Source organism: Anticarsia gemmatalis, chromosome 4 (genome assembly GCF_050436995.1).
Source record: "Anticarsia gemmatalis isolate Benzon Research Colony breed Stoneville strain chromosome 4, ilAntGemm2 primary, whole genome shotgun sequence".
In the NCBI taxonomy this organism is placed as follows: domain Eukaryota; kingdom Metazoa; phylum Arthropoda; class Insecta; order Lepidoptera; family Erebidae; genus Anticarsia; species Anticarsia gemmatalis.
The window spans coordinates 12,819,469-12,847,345 of NC_134748.1; the positions used below are offsets into that span (position 1 = coordinate 12,819,469).

The 27,877-nt window shown below is 37.0% G+C and overlaps 3 protein-coding genes across 7 annotated transcripts in view; 2 read left to right on the forward strand and 1 right to left on the reverse strand.

Annotated features, from left to right (window-relative positions):
• skd (mediator complex subunit skuld) overlaps window positions 1–7,971 on the reverse strand; it is a 62,370-nt gene extending 54,399 nt beyond the window's left edge. For 3 of the 4 annotated variants that reach the window (XM_076113869.1, XM_076113868.1, XM_076113871.1), the window contains exon 1: window positions 7,699–7,970. In XM_076113869.1, coding sequence (XP_075969984.1) covers window positions 7,699–7,767 — 69 coding nt within the window. In that variant the 5' untranslated portion in view covers window positions 7,768–7,970. Of the gene's footprint in view, window positions 1–7,698 lie in introns of all 4 variants that reach the window. The other variant, XM_076113870.1, reaches the window with a different exon arrangement.
• Window positions 7,972–8,312: 341 nt separating this feature from the next.
• On the forward strand, window positions 8,313–10,573 carry mRpL50 (mitochondrial ribosomal protein L50). Its single transcript, XM_076136757.1, has 5 exons — window positions 8,313–8,507; window positions 8,591–8,676; window positions 9,005–9,201; window positions 9,857–9,976; window positions 10,390–10,573. The coding sequence occupies exons 1-5, from the start codon at window positions 8,463–8,465 to the stop codon at window positions 10,503–10,505; spliced, it is 564 nt and encodes a 187-aa protein (XP_075992872.1). The 5' UTR covers window positions 8,313–8,462; the 3' UTR covers window positions 10,506–10,573.
• Window positions 10,574–11,236: 663 nt separating this feature from the next.
• hob (bridge-like lipid transfer protein family member hobbit) overlaps window positions 11,237–27,877 on the forward strand; it is a 28,199-nt gene continuing 11,558 nt past the window's right edge. For both annotated transcript variants that reach the window (XM_076113872.1, XM_076113873.1), the window contains exons 1-27: window positions 11,237–11,375; window positions 11,465–11,591; window positions 11,904–12,200; window positions 13,226–13,483; window positions 13,879–14,040; window positions 14,422–14,511; window positions 14,749–14,907; window positions 15,276–15,423; window positions 15,841–16,008; window positions 16,394–16,602; window positions 17,257–17,563; window positions 18,312–18,644; window positions 19,111–19,300; window positions 19,861–20,029; window positions 20,350–20,472; window positions 20,893–21,131; window positions 21,632–21,804; window positions 22,242–22,406; window positions 22,791–22,991; window positions 23,569–23,762; window positions 24,039–24,160; window positions 24,531–24,678; window positions 25,120–25,338; window positions 25,799–25,996; window positions 26,389–26,502; window positions 26,821–27,004; window positions 27,460–27,648. In XM_076113872.1, the coding sequence (XP_075969987.1) occupies window positions 11,317–11,375; window positions 11,465–11,591; window positions 11,904–12,200; window positions 13,226–13,483; window positions 13,879–14,040; window positions 14,422–14,511; window positions 14,749–14,907; window positions 15,276–15,423; window positions 15,841–16,008; window positions 16,394–16,602; window positions 17,257–17,563; window positions 18,312–18,644; window positions 19,111–19,300; window positions 19,861–20,029; window positions 20,350–20,472; window positions 20,893–21,131; window positions 21,632–21,804; window positions 22,242–22,406; window positions 22,791–22,991; window positions 23,569–23,762; window positions 24,039–24,160; window positions 24,531–24,678; window positions 25,120–25,338; window positions 25,799–25,996; window positions 26,389–26,502; window positions 26,821–27,004; window positions 27,460–27,648 (4,945 nt within the window). In that variant the 5' untranslated portion in view covers window positions 11,237–11,316. The remainder of the gene's footprint in view (window positions 11,376–11,464; window positions 11,592–11,903; window positions 12,201–13,225; window positions 13,484–13,878; window positions 14,041–14,421; window positions 14,512–14,748; window positions 14,908–15,275; window positions 15,424–15,840; window positions 16,009–16,393; window positions 16,603–17,256; window positions 17,564–18,311; window positions 18,645–19,110; window positions 19,301–19,860; window positions 20,030–20,349; window positions 20,473–20,892; window positions 21,132–21,631; window positions 21,805–22,241; window positions 22,407–22,790; window positions 22,992–23,568; window positions 23,763–24,038; window positions 24,161–24,530; window positions 24,679–25,119; window positions 25,339–25,798; window positions 25,997–26,388; window positions 26,503–26,820; window positions 27,005–27,459; window positions 27,649–27,877) is intronic.

Sequence of the window (27,877 nt, forward strand, 5' to 3'; positions counted from 1 at the left end):
ATATGACAAATTCTTCCTCCATAAACTTCATTTCCTGATGTGTTTTCAACAAACGTATTGAATTTAAAGTACTCAATGACTTAATTCAAATGAAGGACAATAATAAAGCAACACCCATCAGGCAGGTTACGCTATGCGTCATGACGAACTTAAAATTCACGAGAAGACATACACACTCGATTCTGACAACACTACAATTAATTATATGTTTATTTTTACAAGATTATAAGTTACTTTTAGAAGACTTAAAAAGCAGTATAAAGTTTAGGAGGTAGTTAGATGTTTTGATAAAGTCGCGAAAGTGTATAAAAGTTCACCCTTACTTATGTTTATACCATGCAATATTAGGGGCGTCACCCGATCGATTGGTGTTCATAAGTGCAGTGAAAACTGACAATCGATTAGTATAACAAGACTTATGCTACGTACTACACACCGTTTTACGGTGATTTTGACACCAAATCTAGACGTTGTCGAAATTCATTATTATATGTAAGTTCGAGAAACGAATAGTACAAAATAAGTATTATTTTCAACTCGTTTTGCAGTAAAACTAGCGAGTAATAGCGTATGTAAGTGCCCAATACATAAAACACTTCTCCGACTCTCGATTACATTATGCAATGAATAGTTATTGTACGTGGACATTCCATTTTGTCAATTAAACTAAATAATATTGTCGCTGCATGTGCAATAGTCTCGGCTGCATTGTGTCTTGACAGTTAATTTTGTTAGTCATTTGCAAATGAGGTCAGACTCAAGTCGATAAATCGATGTTATGTAATACTTAATTATGCGTTTCAAATTATAAAATAAAAGCCCGTATCTATGTTATTTTGAGGCAGGTCTTACTTATTTTTGTTAATTGTTAACTAAAGTGGAATAGGTAAATATAATTATTATTTATACGCTTGCTTAGTAATAATCAAGTAACATTATTCAAATTAATTTCCGGCTCTGTAACATAGTTTTAATAATTTCTGATTAAAATAAGGGGCCCTTTAAAGATTTCATGCGTTTTATCTTATCCCAAAACACTACGAAATAAATGTATATAATAATGCGCACAATATAGCGCCTCGCCTTTTACTTTTTCTAGAAGATTTGTTACAAAAGCCCACATACAATAACTAGTTAACAAAAACGTTATACATGAAGTTATGTGTTACGCGTGTACAACAAAACGACGCAGTAACGTAGTGAAACTTGTTTTCCGTGAGACGAGGGCCAAAACATGCATGCGAAGGGCCGACGAGCGCTTTCGGCTACGCCCTATCCGTATTACACGAACTAATCTTGGAAATATTCTACATCAAAGTGGTTTGAGAAACTTTATGAAGCCCAAGTTGGTAGACCTACTGATTGTTTCTGATCTGTCGCTAGGTTGAGTTCATGGTCTGTTTATGAAGGATTACCTAGTCTTAGTTATACAGCGGCCGCGTAGCTTCTAGAGTGGCTGAACAAAGTCTACACCGCAAGAAAGAAAGTTGTTCACGGTGAGTGTTTGTGCCAAGTGCTGTCAACACATGTACGTCTTGTTTACACAATAAAAAATATAGGTCACTCGGTACTTTCGCGCTTTCAGACACTCACGACGGGGTTTACGGGGTAAAATTACTTGTGTAGAAATAACCTTTGGCCAATAAAAGCGAAAGTGGAGCACAAGGCTAGTGAAGACTTGTTTTTATCGATCGCCGTAACGCAGAACCTGAACGAGTCGGGTTTTCAATCATATTAAATGATATTTATGCTCTTTTGATATGCAGACTACAATAACGGTGAATTCATAAAGCCTATCAGTTGATAGGTAGCAAAAACCCGAAATTAATAAGAAACAATATTTCTTATAGAATGACACATATCTGATAGTGACCCTTCGAGGAAAATCATAAGGCAGATTGAAATAACCTTTGCCCAAAAGCAACTGTATTTTATGAATCACAATCATACCTAATATAATAGGAAAAGGATTTATTTTTCATCTCAATGCCAATTATTTTCAAACAAAACAAGAAAGTCCATCTGTTGAATATGTCCAGGATAGTCGGTGTCGAGTGGCCGAGCATCGAATGTGGGACGGGCACAGAGCACTTCTGTTATCTTGACCCACATATCGTGACCGCGGTCGCGGCCGGACCGCTGTCACTATTATAGCGGAAGACCTTAATTGCCTTCTGATGGAAAACGTCCTCAAACTTCAAACAATACAGAAATAGAAGATTTTTCAAAACACAATACTACTTATGTAGTAAAAAAAGAAAAAGATTTGTAAAAATGGAAATGAAAACAGTAAAAATCGCGGCTGTATCGCCGAGCGAAAAATGAGGTCAAAAACCGAGATGCAAATACGTTACGTAACCACTAGAATATTCCGGTACCTTATAAAATAGGAAGCGAAACGAAAACGGTGCGGAATAAAACGCTCCAATATCATCTTTTTGATGTTTCAAATCACAATCCAAATAAGAAAGCGCTAACAGTTTTCCTCGTCACAGTGTCATCAAAACAGAACCTTGACCCAGAATGTGCACGTAACAACAAGAGGAAAAGGACGTCTTGTGATGCTGTCAGGACCCCATCCAATGATGTCATGTCATCTCGTTAAAGACTGGTTTCTTCAAACAGATGACGTTACACAATTTAGTTGTATTTAAAGAATTTGACGTCCGTGTGAACCTTTACACGGGTTTTATTAACCTGATACTAAATATGAAAGTGTTACACCACGAAGAATCACAATTAACCATTCAACTCGCAAAAAACTTTCTTATATCAAAGTTCCAAGTAACCTAAATAAAAGGTTATTGATACAATTAAAACATTCGTGCATGTGTTATTCGTTTATATTGAAATATTTTCATAGGTATATTGAAATGTATATTTTAAGCGGCCACAATTTGGCAAGGCCATCGAGTAAATAATTTGTAAAGTTATACGTTAACTTGAAAATAGTTTTACTTGCGGAGATACTGATACGAACCTTTCTCTTTAATGTGGGTCAAATAAAAGCTGTTGGTGGAACTGCGTATTAAGGACAATGAAGTCTGTCGAAGGACGAATCCCAGCCTTCAAGGACCGACCTCGAATAGAATCCGCTCGTCATTTTATACAGTAATGAAATACTCTTCTATGTAATACTAGCTGATAAGGTTTTGTTATCAAAGTTTGCAGTACATTTGAAACAGAAATATTCATGTCATCCTCATTAGAACGTCATCACCTGTTTATCTGAGCCCAAGTGTGGATTAGCAGGGGGAATTAGGTCATAACGGTGCTGGCAATCAATCTGCTACTCGTAAAACTAGATGCTTTTATGCGTGGCCTTGAGCGATGTAAACAAATCGACAGCTGTGACTGCTGAACACCAAAATTTCCATAAGGATAAAGACAGTGTAATGTGCAGTTTAAAGGAATAATACGTACGAATCGTGATTGTGTTTTCTTAGAATATGATTTTCCACTAGACCTATATAAAATAGATGAATTTCTAGAAGATTATTCTGCCATTTCTCAGTCTGAGGTCATAAACGAAGTACGTGCGTCATCGTTGCATAGGTAAACGCGTCAATTAATATTTAAGTATCCTTAGAAAATGTATATTTTCCTTAACGTTTGTCGTATGATGCTATATATCGACTAGTGCGAGCGCCATTTAATTTTATTATGTTGTTTAGGGAAGAATATTACGTCAGATTAAATATTCGTTTGTAGTTGAAGAAGCGTGAGATATCGCCGCCGCAACGAGCGCTTATCACGCGTGATAATGCGGTATTATGTAGCGGTCGGTTGCACCGTAAACAACTGTATGATTGGTTACAAAATAAACAGTGAGCAGCTTTAAAATTGTGGTTTTTCGGTAATAAGCACATATGCGGGTATCTCATTGTTTTACAGTTACAGTTAATTTTGATCTGGTTAACAAATTATTTCCTGCAATATTTCTGCTGTTGACACATTTATTTTAAATACTTAACATGTAAATATGCCCGGGATTTGGTTTATTTCACGTGATACATCCTATAAGTATGTACAAGTGAATGTATTCATACTTTCGATATAATTTCTACACGTGATTTCTACAGTTTAGATATTGGCTCACGAGTACGCGTATTATCTGTACATTCTGTACGATAGCAGCGATATTTCAGATCGTCTGTATATCATTAACTAAGTGGCATACTGAAGAGTTATATCAACGCCTTATCAATTTAATCTACAGACAATATTTGTAATTTAACCAAATCTTTCACCACATGCCATTTATCTCTTGAATTGTAGAAAAAGGACAACATGTTTTTTGCTTCTGTATCATGCTTTTGAACGTCACATACTATGACGCAGAATAAACACGCCGATTAAATATGTTTTGACGAGCAGCTGATAAAAACATCTACCTATCTCTACTTGAATAAGAAGTCCGATCTTCTCTTTCATAAACTTATTTAAATATAATTTTAAATTCTGTAATACCTAGACAGAATAAGCAAGAATATAATGTTTCCGACGCAGACATTACTGAATTTCTCGATTTACATTTCAAGGTCTCAAGACGCTTTCACAGGCCCTTTAGTTCTCAATAGACCCTTCCGAATATGGTAATCACGTCCTTTTGTGGTGTCTGATAGCGACGTGAGGTCCCACAGTCAGGTCGGACCTTGATATCGTGTGACAGTGCGATAGCTTATCAGCTGATTGATAACGACCCGCGGCAAAACAATACAAAGTTTTTAAACTGTAGATTCTGTTAGGCAACAAATGTATTATTATCATGTAATATCTGAATAGCTTTTTCTTAACATGAATATTTTAGTTTTGTTTCTTTTTGATGTCGATGACGTATTCAGTAAAATCCTTAAGCCCGAGTGAGTAGTATATATATCAAATAAGTGGCTAGAGCGTGTAAATACCGTCACGTCTCTGTACACGCTCAACACGCAAGTATCGCTGTAACGTAATCAGTTAATAAACAAACTTTACAACATTTATTTCCTAGAAAGGTTAGCATTGATATCTTTCGGGCAAATTTCGATGATAATACGCCATGTACGAAACAGAATATAATGAAGGTGAGTCATTTGTCTGGGCAATTTCCAATGCAAAATTGGAATTTTACTAATATTTTTTTCCTGACGAAAAACCCAGCGTGAGAAACCCAATATAGCTACGTTAAGTGACTGCAGTTTTTGCAAACATACTGCGGTTTTAGGAAGCCAAATTGTTATTAACATAATATCATACACAATGACCCAAAAAACACAAACCAAGTAAGAAAAAAACAGAAAGGTAGGCCTCATTACCATTGTCTGTCATTAACTCTTAATTCATTTACATAAAGTTCAAATTCGGACAAAAACCCAGACTGTAAATAAAACGGAATAAAGTCAGATTTGAAACGACCTTGGACATTCAAGAAAGCTGTACATAACTAACTTATTTACAAAACGGCGGTTATCAATGACTTGTTTCATCTCGTCTCCAATAAGATGAAAGTGAAAATTTCTTCAAACCCGTCTAATTTACGAGCTTCCTATTCATCATACGATTATTTACGACGTATAAAAACGGCAAAGCGTTAGAGAATCATAAATGCCTGTAGTAATTAGGTGAAATACATTTCGGGGTTGTTTATTAGCGATTACGCACTTTGTTCAAATGTTAAATATAAACTTAGATCTGTTACTTTTTACGCCTTTAAAATAGTATTTAACAACTTGTTTTAATGTTGTTAACCAGTCAATTACGTAGTTAATGGACGCTGGTCTGTATTAATTAGTGAAACGATTTGAGTTGGCGGAATGAAAAAAATCTGTTGGTTTTGAAACAACATGACCTAGAAGCGTGGTGAGGATTCATAACAGTGGGAGAACGAGCACATTCAGGACGAAATTGAAGTCGTGCTCTGTATGCACAGAGGGCGATAAGGGGTGAGGGGCAGAGGTCGCGGGGATCGTGCCGTTCGTCAGATGCCATGAATAAGTTAGCACTGAATTTCGTCACTCAATGGACATCGTGAATGTGGTGTGTCACGAGAAAATGAGAAAGAAAAATATTCGAAACAGGTTTTACTGTTTTCTTATTGTACTGTGGCGAAAAAACTGGAAGCAATTCTGCTTTGAAAACGAAGAGCGGTTTAAAGATTTGTTTACATTTTACTTTTAGCCCCTGAATAGAACTGGGACCTATACCATAAGTATATTGGTGCTAAAGTCAAATGAAAATATTGTAACAACATGAGTGATTATCGCAGTTCGTTTTGATGCGTCAAGGGTAAACAATGGTCAAAACAAAGTCACAGCTATGACATACTGCATCATGACTGTACTAGAATTTATAAGACAAAGCGTAAACAGGTAAAAGAACAAAGAGGAACATCAACTACCTAGATAATCACAGTGCACGCAAGTGGTGCCTGGGCGGAGGCCCGCTTATGGGAAAGTTACAATCATTACGACCATTCATAAACGGTTGAATGAGCGCAAGACGCCTGCGCAGCCGGCCGAGTGCGCGCGCGCACCGACCCCACGAGTCCCGCGACATCTGTGATGTCGCCGCGCAGATGCCGCGCATACCTCTACTGCGAACGGGGCCTAGGTAAACCCGCTCCACGTTAAACATTGCAACTCGACAATAACCCATACATTCCGTATTTAATTAGAATCAATTACATTATTGCAAGGTTTATTTGCGCAATGCTTGTGTACAAAAGTGTATTGAACCCGAGCGCGACACCTAGTAGCCCCCGATGCGTCACCGCTCGCCTAACGTTGTGAACGAGAAAAAATTCCACGCGACAAAAGCAACGATGTCCGCAAACGACGCATAAATAATTAGACAATAAGCAGGCAGGGCAAGAAATCGGTAATTTGTATCGCGTCGAGATAGGCGGAGCGCAGAGGGAGACGGGTGCAGGCAGGCGCGCGCCGCCGCGGAGATATGGCAACGCGTCAGGTGGAAGTGGCGCCCGTGCTGTGCTCGCTTCTCGGCGAGGACGACCGTCCGCCCGGCACCCCGCGCCTCCGCCCGCCCCCCGCTAATCCTCACCCGAACACAATCTGATAAAATTCGCGCCAGCTATGAACATTACGCAAAGCTACTCAACACTACAACACTGCGATAATGAATGACCCGACAGTTTTTTTTAACACGCATGTAAATATTACCCCTCATGTCTTGCTATCGTGTCGCATTATCGAATGGTACGAAGCAAAAATGTAATAAGAAAGTTATTTCCTCAACCTGGCGAAACTAGTCTCGCGAACGCATTACGGTCCGCGTTACGGCCAGGTGAATTCAAAATGACCTCTATGGGCCGGTGGCTTCTTGTGGCCTCGCTCGACGAATGCGTTGACATTTTGTGGGTTAGCAACATGACATGACTCCGTACTATAGCGAGAACGATGCCAGGATGACTAACGGCCGGCCGTCATTAGCCGCCTAAACGTAAATTGTCCCATACAAAAACTTTAACGCAATAGATCGATTCGGCAGTCGTAGCGCAATAAGGTGATTTTTGTATATCAGCGTCCTAACGATAATCAGATCGTCTACTTAGATGTCGTGGACTCATTATTTAGGTATTCCCAAACATTAAACTGCGGAGTTGAGAACAATAGAGCACTGTACTAGCATCACGTAAATCGTAATGATTTCGAAAGAAAAGTACATACGAGTTCTTTCATCAATGTAAAAGTGACTTACCAAGGCGAAGAAGTTTGTGTGGCAATCCTCGAGACTTGCACCGTTTGTTTGGTGATTTTGGTGCGTCATGGTAGTCCGGGGCACTTCATTTTCATTTCACAACACTAAAAACAGGTTCAATCTTAAAGAAACCACTCAAAATCTTAAAATCATCACCGACATTTAGTGAAGTTTTCACCTTTCAATGGCGACTGGAAAATGGCGGATAGGAAACAACAACCCAAGCCGACAGTGCTGCCGTAGGCGGACAAAGGCAGAAACTAGTTTCGTTCAGAAATTCTATAACGTTTCTTTACACGTTTGCGATATGTTTTGCTTGCTGCTCACTTCATTGTGAACATCAGGAAATTTAAATAGGTAAATAACTTTTCTATTAAAAATAATATAAGAATTTCAGCTGAAAAACACCTCGGGAAGCGTGTTTAAAATAATAATTTAGTATACCACCGGTAATTGAATAAAGGTTTATTCTAATTTTATATTTTTGAATATTTGACGAATATTTTTAAGATATTTTGTATTAATTATTTCTTATAACTATTATTTCATTAATTTTGTTAAGCGACCCAGTTCAAATTATTTAAGCCGTTAATTAACTATAATAATATTATTTTGCGTGTAATGAAAATACTCTGTGATGGCTGTCACATCTAAAAAAACATTAGAAAAAATCATAGATTTGTAATATAAATATTTCTTTAACACAAAATTAAACTTCTTTTTATGTTATATTAAGATATATTAAAACACACCATATATCCATCATGCTGCGTAATGTATTGCAAAAGTTACCATGCAAAAATTTACAGGTTATGTTCTGTGACACTTTTTTAATAAAAACTATATTTTTATGTAAACAATTTTGTAAAACGTAAAATTACGTAATTTGCAGGTCATTACAGTGAGGTACAAGCAGAAGAAATTTCCTAAAGCAGATAAAAAGTTACAAGCGGCTGCCGAATCATTAGCTGCCCGAGGGTAAAATCTTTTATTACTGCTGTAGTTATTCACTTTTTAGTCAAATTCTTTGTCTCTATTACCAACGAACATATTTAATGTATGTTAGAATTGCAGACCCCTTTTATATTACACATACATAAACATAATACACCATTTCTCACTATCGAAGTAACCTAATCTTGACACTATGACTTACTTATCTAATTATTATTTAATACATATTTCACCTTAATATAAGGTTCATAATTCATCCACTCTAATGCCTATCGAAATTTTCCATAATAATCAGAATACTTACTTTTAAAACCGCCCCATTTACCAAAAATAATCTTCATTTAATATCCAGTTTCCTCCGGCCTACGAAGCCATGGGACCCACCAGCGAACATCGAGGAGACCATCACAAAGATATGCGCCAGTAAAGGCTTGAATGCTGACTCTGAGTTTGATGCTCTGGAGACCAAGTTTGCAGTCCTCAAAGCTTGCTTTGAAGAGACTGGATATGATGTGCCTAACTCATTGATTCACACTATTGAGAGTGTTGGTAAGTTGGAGTAAATTATATGTTCTTCTTCTTCTTCTTTATGTCAATGGTTTTTGATTATTTGTTAATTAGTTGGAGAAATAGGTTCTTGGATGACAGTAGCATGTAATATAAATAGCTCTTGACACTGGGTTTATTTCATACTCCTGAAATATACCTAGTACATATTACTAAAAGGTCTCAGAGTATATGGATGAGTTGCTTAATAGTCACAATTAAGTATAACTCCCTTACACACAATCATAGGTTTGTTCCAGTAAATAAATAGGGCTATGCTGTTAATTAAGCCCATTTTAATGCTTATATTGATAATTACTATAATTAACCTTTTACTTTGTCCATTACTATATTTCTGATTGTTTTCATTACATTAAATACCTGTACTTAGTAATAAAAGTATTTACAGTAACATTTTGCAGCAAAGGTTGGCCCTAGACATAGTACTTTTAAGCCAGGCTACAAACATACTATACAATTTCCTTTACAATATCTTTTTTAGCCCTTTTGTGTCCCACTGCTGGGCAAAATCCTCCACTTTCACTTTCACCTTCCATAAAACCCCTGTCTTCAGCAATCTCCCCGTATTGTTGGTAGAGTATATCTCATAATTGTAATACCTATTATAATAGTTGTTCATTATTATGTTTTATTTCAGCTGAACTGAAAGAGTTCTACAACACTCCAGTAGATAAAGCAACACCATTTGAGGTCCTGCAGAGAATGGAACTGCCTAAGAACTTGCATGTACAATCTGATTATGTCAGGTTCCACCCAGGTTAGTATCATTAAGTAACATAATAATTAAATTAATAAGTGAATTTAACCAATACCTGTCATACTTTAAAATCTGGATGTGGTTCTTTTCTTGGAATGAGAGAGGGCTTTGGCTCGCTGCCCTGGCTAAGTGTGGTTTGGAGACTGCACTCCTTCAGCCATTGTTGAAGAACTTCAGATGTACCAAATTTCCTAATATTATTCAGATCACAGTTAAATCAAGTACCTAATACTTTATTAATGCACACAACTTAGAGTCATTGGTGTTTCATCAAGTTTTAATCATTATACCCTTGAGCACTTATTGGAGTTGAGTACTTTTACCAGTAGCCTCTGCCTCTGTAAAGTAAACTGCCATTTTTTTACCCAATAGAAGAATATCTATTATTTACTCATGACTAATCCTCTTTTCAGAAAAAGACACCATGTTCGGTGGACTATCAGCCTACCCCAAGAGTTCCACCATAGTGTCTGGCCTCAAGACAAGGAAGAAGTACGAAGGTTACACCGCCAAGAGATCCTGGCCTTAACATGGTTATTTATAGTTCTAAAGTGTTGAATAGTTTAGTTGTTAATTTAAATAAAATGTTAAATAGAGTCTTATGTTTTCATTTGCCCATTTCTTAAAGAGTGCAGGTAATCAGGGTCAATTATGATAAGTAAGCCCAAAAGTCGTAACTTTTGTGATGCGTGACTGTTATTTGTTAAATACGATTGGGAGATTAACAAGACCTAGTATTAAGTACATACTCGATCCTTCAACAAGTTCAATAGTGACACAGTTATAAATAAGCTAGAACCAACGGTACTATATTAGAACGTAGGAGTAGAAAGTATCGATAAGATTTTTCATGCAATAAGAGTTAGTCATACAATTACATGATTCAAGTTATGTTTGGTAAAGTTGATAACAACAGTTATTTTACTACAAAGGTGGACACCATATAATAATTATTATTGTAATGAATACGAAACCAAGTACCTGATGCAACGATTCAAAACACTAAGATCATTCAGTACACGGTTTAGAAACATGGGAATTGATTCGTGTTACTTCTTCAACCTTCTACGGAATAGAATCATCATTCGAGAACGAGCCAGAATATCCGAGAAATACATCTAGTATTTATAGTAACAATATTATTTTCAAACAAACTGCTTCGGTAAAAGTCCTTGAAAGAATAAATCTTTTTATTTCTGAACGATATAAAATTGACGTTGACAGATGAAAGTTCGTATACAGTTTCGAGGTTATATTTTCTAGTGAATCTCGATCTACTATGAACATATTTACCTAATTAATAAGCGAATGATCAAACGAAATGGTTTAAACGTTCAATCATGAACGCCCTACTAATACTGTGTTTTATATTTATATTTTTTTACTCATGTGTGTCGTGGTAAGTAGTGGATAGTACGATGACACCGCTATTTTTATTATTGTTTTGTGTTTTGTTTACTATTTTGGTGACTTTCGATATATTTTTAGGCTGTTACCGACGTTACTGGCATGGCTGTTTATGAGAAAGTACAATATAAAGCTGAAAATAGGCAGAATTGCGGTGCCAAAGTTGATACTAAAAGATGTGAGCCTATCAAAAGATAGGTACTCTATAGTAAGTTACGTCAAGTTAATTATCACTCCGTTTAGAGTACTTAAAACTGCACTTACTCGTAATTATCAAGCACTTAATTTATCTGACCTAAGGCATGCACTTGTCAAGGATATTCTTTATTGAAACATAGTTATTAGATTTGTACCTTCAAGAACATAATATTTGTTTTCTTTTAAATCACGTTCAGAAAAAATATTATTGAATGCTATATTATATTTAAACTTACCATATAATAAATATTTTATTATTTCTCCTTAAACATACTACAAATCTTTATTTTCCCCATAATGAGCTACTGACCTATATTTTCAGCACATAGATGAAATATCTTTCCAAAGCAGTTGTTTCAACTCGGAAATCAACAAATTAGTATCAGTGGTGATCCGAGGAGTTGACGTAACCAACAATGTTGAAGAAAAGCGGAGTGTTGTTGTGGAGACGATTCTCAAACCATTGTTATCTAAACAGAACTCTACGTCAAGAGATATGTTTGATGAAATGGGAACTGATTTTAGCAATTTGGAGAATAGTTTAAACAGACTAGCTGCGAGAAAACTGTTGGATTTTAGAGATAAAAAGTTACCACATAGCTTGATAATGTTTGCTCAGGTGTGTATAACAAGTGCTCCAAAATAATTAAATTAAAGATCTATTTAGACAGGGGTAGTGTTTTTGTACTTCATCGCTCATATTATATTTAACAAACAACAACCATAACAATAATTTGTTCATATTATATTAACTTTAATTACTTCTCCATGCATGCACAGTGCTCTAGATAAAAAAAATATTTGTTTACATATTTATATAGTGACATGAAATATGAATATGCAACCTCCATATCCAAGTAGGTTTCAGTATATAGAGCAATAAATTATCATTTAAATCTTATCAGTATCATCTCACACACAAACAAAGACATCTTGTTTTCTTTCCATTCTGCAATGATTTATTTTATTATATTAAACATTTTTCAGAATTGTATAGTCACTTAACTAATAGGATCATCATTATCCTCTTAGTTTATAATTAGATTAGACATATGGAATGCAGTCATGTCTAAGCTGGTATTAGTGAGAGGAAAAGTAAAGGCTTTAGCATATTTACTATCAATATCCTTTAAATAGATTTTATTTCCCAGTTTGATGAAGTTCATGGAATGAACTACATATGTATAACTTTTTTGCCATAATTTAGATCCAATTAGTGCTATAATGTTTAATGAAAAAATGCCCTGAGATTAAAAACTCCAATTCTCGATTTAAATGTAAATAAGCAGTGCTTTTTACAAACATAGTAATCATTCAATCATGTCTTCATCCAAGGGGTCAAAGCAGTCAGTCTAGTGCTTTTGTCATTGTTTTTTTTGAAGCACAGTAAACTAGCATATTATTATTATAAACCAACTTAAGGAAAAGCAGGGGTTTCGAATTGTGAAATTTTTCAATTTTGGCACAATAGACACTACTCACATGTATTATTATTATTGTTAAAAAGAGGACAAATACTATCCTATATAAGTATTATCCTTTATTTTTCTTTGGCTTAATAAACTATTTGTTAAGTTCGGTAGTTAGTTCCTTGAACTTATTCCATTTAAACATTGGTTCTTTATTAACTTTAAATTTTTATAGTTCATGGGAGTACACATATTCAACGCATCAGTCACAATCCACAATGGTACGACAGAAGCTCCTTGGTCACTTACTGCAATGGCTGCAGAAGTCCATGCCGATGGCGCAGCAGGGGGTCCAGCAAGAGCCCTGGTGTTCTCCACCAAGCTTGTGGATGCCAGTGCGAGGGTTGTGGGGAAAGGACAGTGTTTGGGACAAGCTGCATGTTGTCTGGTTATTGAAGGAACGGTGAAGGCTGATGGGCCTTTGAATGTTGAGGTAAGAGTCAGTGAGATTCTACTGCTAGCCATAAGTATTACTTAATTAATTGAGAGGATTGTAAAGGACTTTGTTGACAATATTTTTGTTTATTGTTGTTTATTTGTTGTTTATTAGTGTAAGGTTGGATTTAGCATCTTTTAAATGTCTATCAGACAGCTTGTTACATGTTACTTCACTTCACTTTATTTGGGTTATCTGGCAGTTATCCATAATTTGAGAATGTAGCTCTGAATGGCCACTAATTTAAGAAATTTCAAGGCAAGAAAGTAAAGTATTTTTGCCCTGAACCACATGCATATTATGCTTTGATGAAGGTAGCTTAGCATAATCAACAAATCTTAAAAAAGAAGCAATTGTATGCTGTAACATTTAAATCTTGTCTTTATTTTTAGAAAATCCACGCAATGGTAAGCAACACAACGGTATCATTCCAAGACGATTTGTACGAGTTTATCAAAACACACAAGAAGCGCAGACCAGTACCGATACAGGCAAATGTGGACGATGATCATCTCAGTACTATTATTCCGAGATTATCTCCTGTTATACCAAAGGTAAACAATGATTTCATAAAAGATAATCTTTTGTTCATAGTATCGATGCTGAAAGTTTCAGCATCCATATTCTTTTCGACCCGAAATCGTGTTAAAAGCACAATGCGATATTTATATTGTTTTCAATTATATTTATGTATTATTACAATATTATTTAAACTATGCTAAAGCTAAATATTTTTTTGATCATAATACTGGCAATTCGTAGTTTATGAATTGCCGAAATTTACTTCTACTAAGCTTTGAAGCCGCGTACCCAGTTACGTGCACGCGGTGCGTATACGGGACGTGCACGTATTTAGTATGCAGCGACCACGATAGTACTAAAATAATATATTTTATGTGTTATTTGAAAGTAATATAATCGATGTTTTGTTTCAGATATTCAGTTTAAAAATAGACACAACGAAAGTGTGCTGTACAGACAAAACAGTTAATACAAACTTTGAAATGTCATTACAAAGTTTACAAGTAAGTTTTTCATTTTTTTATATTAAAAGTCTTTTACTATTTAGTAAGCCTTCAAACTCTCAATATCTTATATATTCTATAAAATACAATTTTAATTTTTCGTTGAAGAGTGTAATAAAAAGAGTATATTTGATCACTTACTCACACGTAACTTACATGCACGTACCTCATCCTTACCTGTTATAGTAATGTATATCTTAATGCCATTGAAATACAGTATAATTTTCTCTAAACCAGGTGAACTCCAGGTTCAGTGCATCATCAATGCTAGATGAGAATGGTCTGGAGGTGGCTGGTCTACCTCAGGTATACGTCGCCTTCCAGATGGAACAGTACCAAGTGTCCGCTGGTGAGGAGAAACTGCTGCTGTTGAATAAACTCAAGTTGGATGCTAAGGTAAGGACTCTTACCCCCGGTTTCTGAGTACATTTAGCGGTAGTTTATCTATTCAATAGCGTTTTTTTATGTGAGTTTAAACGCTATTGAAAAGATAATCTACCGCTTCATGTACCTCAGAAACCATGGGTTAAAGGTGTCAATAAAGGGACAGTGTAATTTAGTCAAGTCTGTATAAAAAACAAGGTAATGTGACGAACTCTCTTGTTAGATGAAGGGTAGGTAATGATTCCTGTGCGATTTATAGAAAAAAGATATGTAGTGTACTGGACAAAGATATTTTGTTTTCTACAATCCAGTTGAATTTCCCCCTACAATTTGTCTGTTTGTGAAGTTCCGTAAAAGCTAAATTCTAATCTTATTTTCAGTTGGAGAAAGGCGTCCTAAACCTATACTTAATAATAAGCACATTGAACATTAACTACAATCATTCAGAAGCTTTCAAATGGTACACATCAGTTAAAGAGAAACTTAGAAAAGCAAGACCATTACAGATTATGGAGGTCGACACACCATGTAAGTATATGAGATTAATATTTTGTGTAAAAATATTAGTGAAGTTGTAATATCATAAGCCTTTGTTAGTTGAGCGATATTTTTCAATATGTAGAACACAGTCCTGTCCTGTGTCCCTAAAGTTTATAATAGAGATTGGTTTGTGTATATGTTGCAGACAAAACTCTTAACCAGTCAAAAGTACCTACTACTGACTAGCAAGTCAATAAAACTTTTGAAGCGGGCTCCGGCGACATCTTCGAACTCTCGTTAATTTAATTTTCGTCTCTTTTCGTATAAACTGCACAGATTTTTAGCTTGAAGACAAATAATTTATCAGCCATGAAATCAAGACAAATCCTTTCAAACACAGCTAACTTACCTATCAAACACAGCTACTTGCCTAACAACGAAAATATAATATTTTTTCCCTTTCAGCGCCCTCCCCTCCGCTCTGGTTAACCCGTATATTCTCATCATGCATAGTGCAGGGTTGTGCTGAGTTGCGATCAGTCATAGTTCACGCGCGGTTAATGGATGATAACGCGCTGGGCTTCGGCTGTAGCGGGGTTAAGGTTAAACTGGACCAGTTGTTGGAGACTAGAGGTGAGATGTTTTGTAAAATGTACCTTAGTGAGCTTTCTTTAACAAAATTGAAGCTGATAGACGCATGTGGTTTTAAGATTTTTCTTTTCATTTTCTTATCTTTTCGTAAAAGCCTTGCGATTTTATAATTATCGTGTGCGCAATACATTACCATAGAAACACTAGATGATTCCGTATCTAAAAGATCGGGACGTTGAAAGTTACAACCAAACGTTACTAGGGCCTGAATTCCGCAAACTTATTTTACTTAAATAATAATGTATGATCGTAACTACTGTAACAAACTTACACCTAGTTACACAAACTGACAGACAGACAGCGGTGATCATCATTGTTTCATCTAATCAAGTCATTGTAAACTTATATTAAATTTTCTTTGTAACAGAGGAATGGTACCGCTGTGCAGTAGCTCGCCAAGCCGTGGGTGGAAGACAGTGGGGGGCGGAGTTACTAGTCGATGGTGGATGGGCCGGCGCGGGACCGCAGGCCCTCACGCTTCGAGCCCCGCCGCCTAGACGACATCACTCGTGGGGCGAAGCCCTACTCGCCGTCGCGTTGGTTAAGTGGGCCACTCATGGTCCCACTGATTCTAAAGTAAGTTTTACTATAATAATAAGGGAAGGAATTAAATTTTCTAAATAGTGGTTATAAACTCTTATATCTTGCAAGTCTTTAAAATGTGATATAAAAAATTATGAAGAGAAATTAGTATTTTATTTTAAGTATTTTTCGTTTTGTATTATTTGAAGTGTATGTAGACTCAATGCGTATAACGTATACGTGCACGCTCGTATTAAGATTGCAAATAAAAATCCGATTTGCGAATCTTTAAAAGCTTGACCGATATCTAAATGACTAAGCAACGATCCTATGAAAGAAATAAAACTTCATATTTTCTTTCTAATTCTTAGTGAACTACAGCCGCACGGATCGATCTCTGAGGTTAAGCCACGCTTGCCGAAGTTGTTCTGTGGATGGGTGACCATCAAGTATATCAAGTTCCACCGTGTTTCGGAAGGCACGTTAAATTGTGGGTCACGGCAGTCATTTTCGAAGATCTTTGACATTCCGACAACCAGTCTTACCGAAGGGTATCGTGTTAAAACCCGGGTAATTGGTCAGATAGGCAGTCACTCCATGTAAAACACTGGTATTCAGCTGCACCCGGTGAGACTGGAAGTCGATTCCAATATAGTTTGGAAAAAAGGCTAGGTACATCAATCTAAGGCGATAATTCTTATTCCGTAGGTAGAAGCAATGGTAGACTGCCTCCGTCTAGAATGGAACTCCACAATCGCGAAGACGATCATCTCTTTAACCGACTGCCTCAACCAGTACCGGTCTCCCACACCTTCCATAACTCCTGAGGACCTCCCGGAGACCAGCTCGAACATCTCCGTGAACGTGGCCCTGTCTCACATCAACCTGTTCCTCCTGGTGAACGAGGATATGTGCCTGATGACCAGGATCGATGCGGTCACGATAGAGAAGACGGTTAATAAGAGTGGCGCTGTTATATCCGGGTTGAAGGTTGTTGATATGGTGCCTTATAAGGGTAAGTGGATCTATTGGGTGATTAGACTGCTTGATACTTTTGTCATTGCTGGCAATTAATTAACGAGATGTCATTTTATGCATGTCCCTCCAGACATTGGGTACCCATTATATTCAGTGGCGTAACTACAGGGTGGCAAGTCGGCAAAATGCCACGGGCCCCCAGCCGGAAAGGGCCCCCGATCAGAGGAAAATCCCAACTATTTTTTTTTATTTATCATCCATTTCAGCTTTTCTATACTGGGGGACGGGGTCCATCTGATGAATTTGCCACGGGCCTTGAACGGTATAGTTACGCCATTGATTATATTACTACGTTTTTGGGGTCCAGGTGGCACTATACCAATACCAATATAGTAAATAGTATACCAATGGATTATAATGTCTCAGATTCGATTTCTGGGTCAGGTCCTTAGAGTGTATTTTTGGATTGTGTTATAAAAATTCCCTGGGAACATTCGGTATTTTACATCGTAAATAACAAAATAATCATGTAATTTGTCGCAATTTAAAGAAAACCGGTTAAATATAACCGGCATTAAGTGTACGATTCCAAATGTAGTATACTTACTTGATTTTAAGAAAGATACTCTTTATTGGTGACTTCGTTTTTTAAACTGTTTGAAGGGTTAGGTTTATAGGAAAAACTAGGTATCACTTAGGTATCAAATATAGATTATATTAGACTTTACTCTCATACTTCATGCTAAAGAAAACTATAGCATACCTAATATACTTCTTTATTTCAGGTAACGTCCACTGTCAAAGATCAGACGAGATACTCTCAACATTCTTTCACGTAAAACTAGCTCGAATAGAACATATAATATCAAAGGAAAAACACTCAGCGCTTCTAGACTTTCAATTCATGGAGAACGTTGACCTCGAATGGAGTGCCAACTTGCATTTAAAAGTCCTCACTCTCGTGAGGGCTGTGAAAGAGTTCAGGCAAGAGTTGCGAGTGAGGAAGAGGGAAGGAGTGAAGAGGAAAGGTAGAGAGAGGGATTGGAGAGTGTCTTTTAAGGGAGAGACTAATTTGGGATTGATTTTGTCTATGGAGAATAATATGCTGTTTGGTACAGGTGAGTTTAGAATACTCGAGTTTTTATGTTGTTACTAAGAAATTGTTTGTTTGAAGACTTTATTGAAAAGATAGATTGATTATTAAGCAGTCTCTCGATCTCTTATTGACACGAGTAGCTATCTATCTACCCACCTTTTTATCGACTTTAGATCAGACATTTTAAATCAAAATATAAAGGAAACGGGTAGTCGACAGTAGTCCGGTTTTGTAAAGCATATAGCTAAATTATAATGTATTCAGTGATGATAGTATTTAATGGGCGTGCGACGTATAATAAAATAATCTTGTCATTACTTATTAAAGTACATTTTCTCTTGTTTAACCATTTATCGATAAATGAATTCAGTTTAATCTTGTCTCTATTCGTATTTTTGTAACACTGATTATTTTCAATTAATACCAATAATGCTTACTAAATATGGCACTCCAAAAAATCTGACTATAATGTTCCTTATTCTTTGTAGACGACATGACAATAGCATACGACCATATCACCGGCCTCTCGATAATCTGGAGCAAGCTGAACATGATCCTCAACGGAGACGAGGTGATCAGCGTGGAAGGGTACTCCATGGAGCGAGCGGCCGATGACCATGATGTCAGGGTCGAGAGGAAGGCCAATGAGGGCTTTGCACTCACTTGGAATAAGGTTTGGTGAGTCAAAAGATAAATTGTTCTTTACTTTGGCCGCGTGGGTAATAAGTATAGTGTGTTCACCCAGGTTATAACCTACCTGTGTACTGAATTTCATCGAAAATCCGTTCAGTAGTTTTAGCATGGTAGGGTTAACAGCACAAACAAACGTCCAGCCTTTTGCATAAAAGTGAGTATAGATTTCTTGTTCTTATGATGATGAAGTCTTGCGCCTATTTCTGTACATGAAAAGGAACTATTTATTTAAATACCTAACTATCTTATTGGAATGGAGTTTGTAAAAAATCTAGTGTCTGAAACATTCTGGTCACATAAATCTCCTAGCCGATATTCGACTACAGTGCTCAGTTTCCTGGTCATATAAAGAAGATTGTTGACGATTGAAACACTGGCTATTAATGAGATGACTGGAATGAGTGGGCGGACTATGTAGGGCTTAAAAAAAAAAATGTTGGTCCTGTTAAGTTCGGGCTAGTTAAATGCTACTGTAAATTTACTGGCTATAGCTCTGATTACTTTTCTTGTCCATATCTACTTAATTATTATATTTTTTCCACCAGGGCGGTGAACGTGGACTCAGTGCGCGTAATATTCCCGTACAAGCATCGCTTTGCCGAAGCAGTGCAGGGTGACTTCGTGTCTCTGTTCAAATGGATCAAACTGGTACATAATATCAAGAAGAAACCATTCACTGCTGAAAGTCCTTTACCCAGTGATTTGCATATAAAGGTATGTATTAAATATTATATGTTTCGATGTACATTATCGAATCAAATAGAAGTGTGCAATATTGAATTTGATTTTATTTATCAGACTAGGATTGTTTTTCGGAAGCCCTAATAATTCGGCTTTAGGTTTTACCATTTACCATTTTTAGCAATTTTTGTTATTAGTTTGCGCTCAAAATAAAGAATTTGTGTCATTTAAATGACTGTTATTTAATTATTGGTCCACAATTCGACTTTTTAATTGCGTTAGAAAAATATACTCTGTATAGTATACCTGTATTATATAATGTACAATGTTTTACATGTGTTCATTGTTGTTAGATTGAAGAACTTTTGATTGAAATGAGTGACGATCCGTTTGAGGTAAAACTGCGAGACAACTACGAGTTATTAGAAGATGAGTACAAGGAAAGTCAGAAGCGACGTACTATGCTTGATGCTAAGGTAAGAAACCACTGCCACTATTGATAGTGATTTGTGATACACATTCATGACACATATTTTGACTTCCAATCCAGTGTTTACTTATATTTACGTATACGCACGTGTACGCTAATCATACGTCACTATTCTCTTAAATAAATTGCTTTTATTAATCTATATCATGGATTCCCAAAGATTTTAGACTATCGCCTTCTAGAAAAAAAAAAATAGCATTCAACCTCTTACTCGATATTGATACAAAATTTTATGTCTTTGGATTCACGCCCCTCCCTTAATGCTTCAGCGCCCACTAGCGGGCAGTATTGCTTCCACTTTAGGAACCTACCCTCTAAATCCTCGCTAATATTCAAACATACAAAGTAATTTGGCGCGAGCTGTACAACTATCCTACTATTATCTATTAAATATTCCCTATTATAGGTGCAAGAACTGTGCAAGCCGCACCTATTCCTCCCCGCCGGTAAGGTCGAGGAGCTATACTCAGCTCTCCGCGCTAAAGACGCGCAGATCTACGTGCAGCGGTCCCGCGCCGCGCCGCCGCCCCGCTCGCGGCTCGTGGCCTGCGCGCTCAGCAGCTTCAAGCTCATCGCCCTGGCCGACACCACGATACATGGAGCGCAGAACGCTTGTGATAAATTGAGGGATATTGATTATGACAGGTTAGTTAATTACAGTTATAGATTTGTTTGAGGTATCGTAGTTATTTAAATACTGGTAAGACTAATACGCTGCGAGTAAGAATAATATAGAGGTACTTTTGTCTTTTGTTAGACAAAATTGATTGTATACTTTTACAAATATATTTATTTGCACGTTTTTCGAGATATCATTACATCTTCGAGTATTTTTAAAATTGTAAAGTATATAAGTTGAAAGTATTTTTTAATTTGGGTAAGATCATTGCCTGATTTTATAGAACTCATGATAATGATGATATAATTATATTTTTTTTAAATCCGCCTAGTTATTTGCGAGCGGATCCTCTATCATACTGCCAGAATTCACCCCACTGTATAATATACCTTAATTTTCGCCATGGATATTTATTATATACTAAAATACGGGAATAAACGCGAATACCCATTTCACCTTAGAAATACATTTATGTCAAATAAACAAAACATGTTTAAAATCCTCATATCTCTATTTCCTTATACAGTCCATGGCCAGAAGACGGCATAGAGTTCACAACGCTCTGGTGCCGGAGTATCAACATGTCATGTGCTCAATGGCAGCTGTTGTTGAGAGACTTCCCTCAACCACTGCTCAGTATGAGCGAGCTCAGAATGTGGGGGACTTTGATGGCTGCGGAGGAACAACCACCGCCTAGAGGTAACTACGAACTATATAGCTTTCGATTGATCTTAACGGTTTTTTTTTCACTCTCGACAAGTACAGTTCGGTCTTGTGTCTTTTTTACCTGTAAATCGTAAAAAAATGAATACATTCAATTACAAAATGAATATCATGCAGTCGTAGTTTGGTCTGTCTCGTAAGCATTGTAACTAATATGTCGAGATGTGTGTTGTTTATCCATTTATTTAGTGGAATGGTTAGATAACATTGAGAACTCATTTCTACCATGCTCCCCGAAATACTGAGGGTTACTTAAACTTTACTTATTTTTAATGTGTGTAAAGAGTTATGGTATTTCTTACAGTAGAGGACGGCTTCTATTTATATTGCTTTCTGCTATAGTTCAGGGAGCAAAACTCTTTTCTTTATTCTTTGTTTCTTAAGCTAAGAAAAACATTGTTTTTGTCCTGCAGCTGTTCGTACAGTAGTAATAGACCAGGGCGCGCCCTGGGGCCCTCAGGAGCTGGAGCGCAGTATGATGCCTCTCAAGTGGTACTACGACCTGTGCTGCGAGATGGCAGAGTTCAGCTACGCCTTCGGACCTTGCTGGGAACCTGTTATAGCTCATTGTAACTTGGGTAAGTTGAATAACTATGCTTAATTAAAGTTCGATTGATTTATTTTGGGTATAATAATTAATTTTAATAATTGAAGCGCCTTTACTCGCTCTGAATTGTCATTCTGGAGTGTATATTGCATCGGCCGAAATAATTTTATTTTTCTCAAATTGCACGAATTCAGTGTTTAACCAGGCTGTACTTAGGTTAAGCTAATTTTGGTTAAGTGATATTACTTGGGTGGCCATTTTTCAGATCAGGGTAGCAGATTAGTGTTATAATATCAAATCTATAAAAGAAAACGTAACTCACCTAATTTGACATAGGACCTGAAAACCAACCGTCTTTAAACCTACCGAGATTTATTTTTCAATAGAATCGTCTTCAGTAGTTCTTCTCTTGCAGCCTTCGACCAAGTCTCCCGCCCTTCACTGGATCCATCCGCCCCACTAGCATGGTGGGACAAAGTGCGTCTGATCATGCACGGCCGGCTCACAGTGAACTGTGCCAAGTTCACGTGTCTACTGCACGTGTCGCTCGACCCTTACAACACTACTGAGGAGATGGAGGTTACGTGGAGCGATTTGGTGCTGGACTGGACCAATGGTGAGATTGGATTTGGATTTTAGGGCCATTTATAGAATTACGGATATCTATGTTTGTTCCAAGCTGTAAACCACAGTTACTATTAGTTACTCAGCAGAATAATGATGTATCGAGCCCTATCTGGTAATCAACTGTATTGATACCACGATACAGGCAAAGCAGCATGTAAACAAGAATGACTATCATAATTTTTGGCAATGACTGAAGATGTCGAATTGAAAAACTTTTTGGACTGACCTGCAATTTGAAACTGAGACCACTCCCAGTCACATTCATTTGCATTGTGATAGTAGCACAGATCTGATTATTTTAAAATTTGGTTTAATATTGTATTTTCCGGAAATTTTTAGTTTTTGACACTGTTATTATTGATCTTTTACAGCTGCTCTTTTGCTGTTTAATTCGGTTATATTCAACGAAATATTTAGATTTTAAAGGACTTTGAAATGGTATTATTTCAAGTATATGTATATATTTTCATTTATCGACTTGTCCCACTGTCTAATGAGGAGGAAGGCCTTGTGTCCAATAATAGCATAAAATATAATTACATTCATAAAATTATCTTCGTCTTCAGGTAAGCTAGGTTTTCTGGGCACGTTGGACGTGTACGTGCGCACGGCGAGCAAGTACGACGACTGCCGCGTGCTGCGCGTGCCCGCGCTGCGCCTGTCCGTCAAGCTGGGCTGGCAGTGCGTGGCCGACCCCCGGGACCATCATGCGGTCGCGCCCTGTGCCCCCACACGCCTGCCGGAGTACTCTAGTAACCAGGTGAGATAATTAACAAGTATTTTTATGCCTTTACGATTTTGGAACCAGTTAAGAGAAAATGTCTTTTATAATCGGCTTTTTTGTGTCAAAGTTCAAGGAATTAATTTCATGAAAATGTCAAATTATATTTCTTATACGGTGAACTGAAACATTACAGCAACAACATTTTGGATGACAATGTATTATAATGAATGAATCTATTTTCCTAAGGTTCCATATAATTGTGGGTAAAATTTTGAACTTAAACATTGTTTTACATATTTGTTTGTTTTTTAGGAACACGATTCATACAGAGCTTTCCGTTCACAAGGACTGGACTTACACTTAAGTATGGAGACTAAACCTGTAGATAAAGAAGGAAACGGGCCAGTATTATTACTATACGGAAGCACTCTAAGGTACAAACTTCTACTACTACTATTCACTACTACTACTCTTCATTGTTTTAAAAATATATAACTGCCGATTCGCCTAATATTTTCAATATAATTCATGATCTTATTTTAATAAAATGCAGATATTTAAGGATAATAAGCTTTACTTTCCATCTCGTCTGAGCTACACACATACAATAACATGGGGGACTAAAACAATTGAATAAAACAAAAAACAAAACATTCTACATTCTACTCCAATTTCAAATTATCAGAACAACCAAAGACATTATAACGTACAAACATTGCCATATTAAATATCAATTATCCAATGTAGTTTTCAGTTTATTTGTCTTAATAATAGAGATATTTTAACATATCTTTGTTTTTACAGATGGTTCGAGAGTTTAAAGTTAATTCTATCAGGTATAACTCGACCGACGCGTCGCGGGCGTATATTCAAGAACGTGCGACCTCGCAAACCGCAACTGTCACGGCACTATAGAAACGTTAGCGTTTCTGTCACATTACATAATTTACAGGTAAGTTTGGGAGAAGGGAATTTTAATAAAAACATTTTAATATAGTTCCTAGGTTTATGATAGTTAGGGAAACTAGTATAACTGACACCATACTGATATTTAACTATGTTTTTTTATTAAAGACTGTCTTGTGATCGATATTGATTTACGCCACGAAAATGTGCTGAATTCATTAAAGAATGCTTTAATAACAAAGTGTTTTTATGTTGTGTAAAAAGCAAATAAATGTGCGAATAAGTGTATCGCATGTGTCAGTAGCGTATACGTGTACGTATTCGTGCAAGTCCCTTACAATCGATTCTACCTTAAATATTGTCTATTAACTACTCAATAGCTTTAATTGTCAGAGTTCTAATAGTCCGTTTATCGGCCATAGCAGTCCCGAAATAATAGCATTTAAAGTTTTACAAGAAAATCGTCACATAATTCCGGATTTTCTAGGTATTCTACTGGTCATCTTCGTCTCTTCAACGCGGTATCGAGATGCTCGGAGTCCGTGTGACTTGCGGCTCCAAACACCGCCTATCTCTAGTAGCTACTAACGATGGCTTAGTGAGAAGACCACGGGCCAACTGGACTACTGTGTACATGAATTGTGATCTCAATGATGCGGAGATATGGCTGAAGACTTTAGCTGCTGAGGAGAAGGAAGGCGATGAGGTGAGAAGTCTCTTTGGTCTACTGCTTTTCAGGTCTACATGGTTTTTTGATATACTAGATATTAAAAAACATATATTTTTATCCTGAGAGTTGATATTACTGTCGTGGTCTTTTTGGTCTACTGGTCTTTTAAGTTTTATTTCCGGGTTAAAAAAAATCTTTTTGTGACAACTAACAGAGAGCTCCATAAAACTTACCCAAGTCAGAATTATTCTAATTAGTATTTTGCTGCCACTCTGCCAATTTCTTCTACTGTATGTTATTTATTTGACGCCAAGCTAACCTTTCGCAAAAGATAGACTTAGACCAATGATGACAATAATGTATAGTTGTAAACTCGGGAAACAGAAAAAAAATTAAAATCTATCAAATTTTGATGATTTGTTGTAAGTTTAGAACAGACTTAAAAAATCATACATTTGTTATCTAATAACAATATTTGTTCTATCTTCTGCCCTAGTATTCTCAACTAACACCCCGAGTGATGGAGAAATGCTACTGTCTGTCTGTCCGTCGAGTGTCATACGGTAGAGAGGCGGGCGTCAGTGCGGGCGCGCCGCCGACGCACAGACTAGCAGTACACGACCTCAGAGGCGCCTGGACTAAACTCAATAGAGACCTGGCCTTCGCGCTTATTGATACTTATATTAAGACTCAGGTGAGTTTGATAAATAGATTAATGTATATTTGCCTTATAAAACTGTTTATTAGTCATTTTAATATTAAATCTGTTTGTGCAATCTTTAAATTTAATGTGTTATACTTGGGCCATATCTAACGTGCGAACTAAATCATGCCATTTTATCGGAGTCTCTCGCTCGCACTAACACATTGTCACATTCGTATGATTCTTTTGATTATGACGTAGTTCGCACGTTTCCAGCCTGATTATATTATATAGTTGTTTAAATAATAAATATAAATTAGTACACTATACTTACCCGTAAGCAGTAAAAGACAACGTCTTCGGTTAAAAATTAATAAATGTTATTATATAAAAAGAGAATTGTAACTTTAGTGCATTGCTTACGATTATGTTTATTTGTATAGCAATTGAAGAAAAATTTGTCAACGAAAGCTTTGAAAGAAGAGGAACAGCCTACCACGTCACCGAAACACCAACGAGAGGCTGACGTCATTTCACCCCCACCGCCAGCTGCACAAGTAAGTTCATTAGGATATTTGAAATATGTACTCTGTCTTTGTAATATATTCTAAATATAAGGTGGCAATGCGTGTACGGTATAAATTTTAATCAGGTAATAATCATATTGATACAGAATACAATATGATGATTATAACTAACATGTTCTATTCAAAATGTTCATCTACGTAAACAATACTTTTGCGAGTGAAATATCTTTAGGCTGGTTTTACAACTGTAGCTTCTCAGATTTATTTTCGCTCGGGGAGCATTCCTGACAGCTACAAAATCTGTCTTGATGTTGTAGCTGTTGTCAAATTCTAAATGTTGTACATCAGAGCGCAGGATCGGGTGCGCTGTGTGGTGGAGGTATGCTGGCAGCACTAGTAGCAGAGGCGGGCGGCTCGGCGCCCGTGGTGTTCAGCGACGAGCTGAGCGGCGCCGACGAGCACGCCGCCGCGCCGCACGCGCCGCACGCCAAGCACGTGCTCGACGATGACAACGCGCACACCGCCTGTCTTAGTGAGTACATTCATTCTGTGAATCTTGTTAACTTATAGGTTTGTTTAAATAAAAAGCTTTAGGAAATAATAAAATATGCAAGGAATACCAGAAACCTTATAGCTACTAGAGGTACACACAAGCCGCGAAGAGCTGTCAATTGCCCGAATCAATCGCTCGAATGTTGGAACAAATGACGCCGGCTAGCCACGTTACACACCGGCACACCCATCGGCCATGCCGCTGGCACTGTGTGTAAGAGCCCTTATATCACTAGGCAATAATGTTTTTTTAAATCTAAATTTTCGTTATAAAATGAAACAGTATCGTCAACAAATAACTATTTTTTCTCTCTTAAAATCAGATTTTAAGTGCTTTCAACATCGCGACCGATGAAACGAACTCAAAACTTTACCATCACATTGCAAGCTATAACCATATTCAAATATAATAAAATCCCCCTACTTCTCTTCCAGTCGAGCTGGTAAACTCTCAGGTAGTGCTGAAGGGCTGCGAGACCCGCGGCTACGTGATCCTGTGCGCGGCGCGCGCCGAGGTGCGGCAGCGCGTGCGGCGCCAGCCCGCCGCCGCGGCGTGGAGCGGCGCGCTCTCCGCCATGCAGTACTACGCTACTGTCAGTGCTGCTGATAGGGACCAGCTTGATGGTATGTCAAATCGTTGTATTTCTACAAACCAAGCCGGTGGTTAAGCTTTAAGGACCTAACAGAATTGATAGCAAATACAAAGCAAGTGTGATACTTTTGTTGTCGAAGCTTAAATAAAATCAAATATACATTAGTATTTTTCTTCTTCTTATCGTATGGTTAGTGGACAACCTAGTGCCAAAGTTGTTCAAGCTGCTCGAAGGCCTTTGCCGTGACTTAACGACTGTTA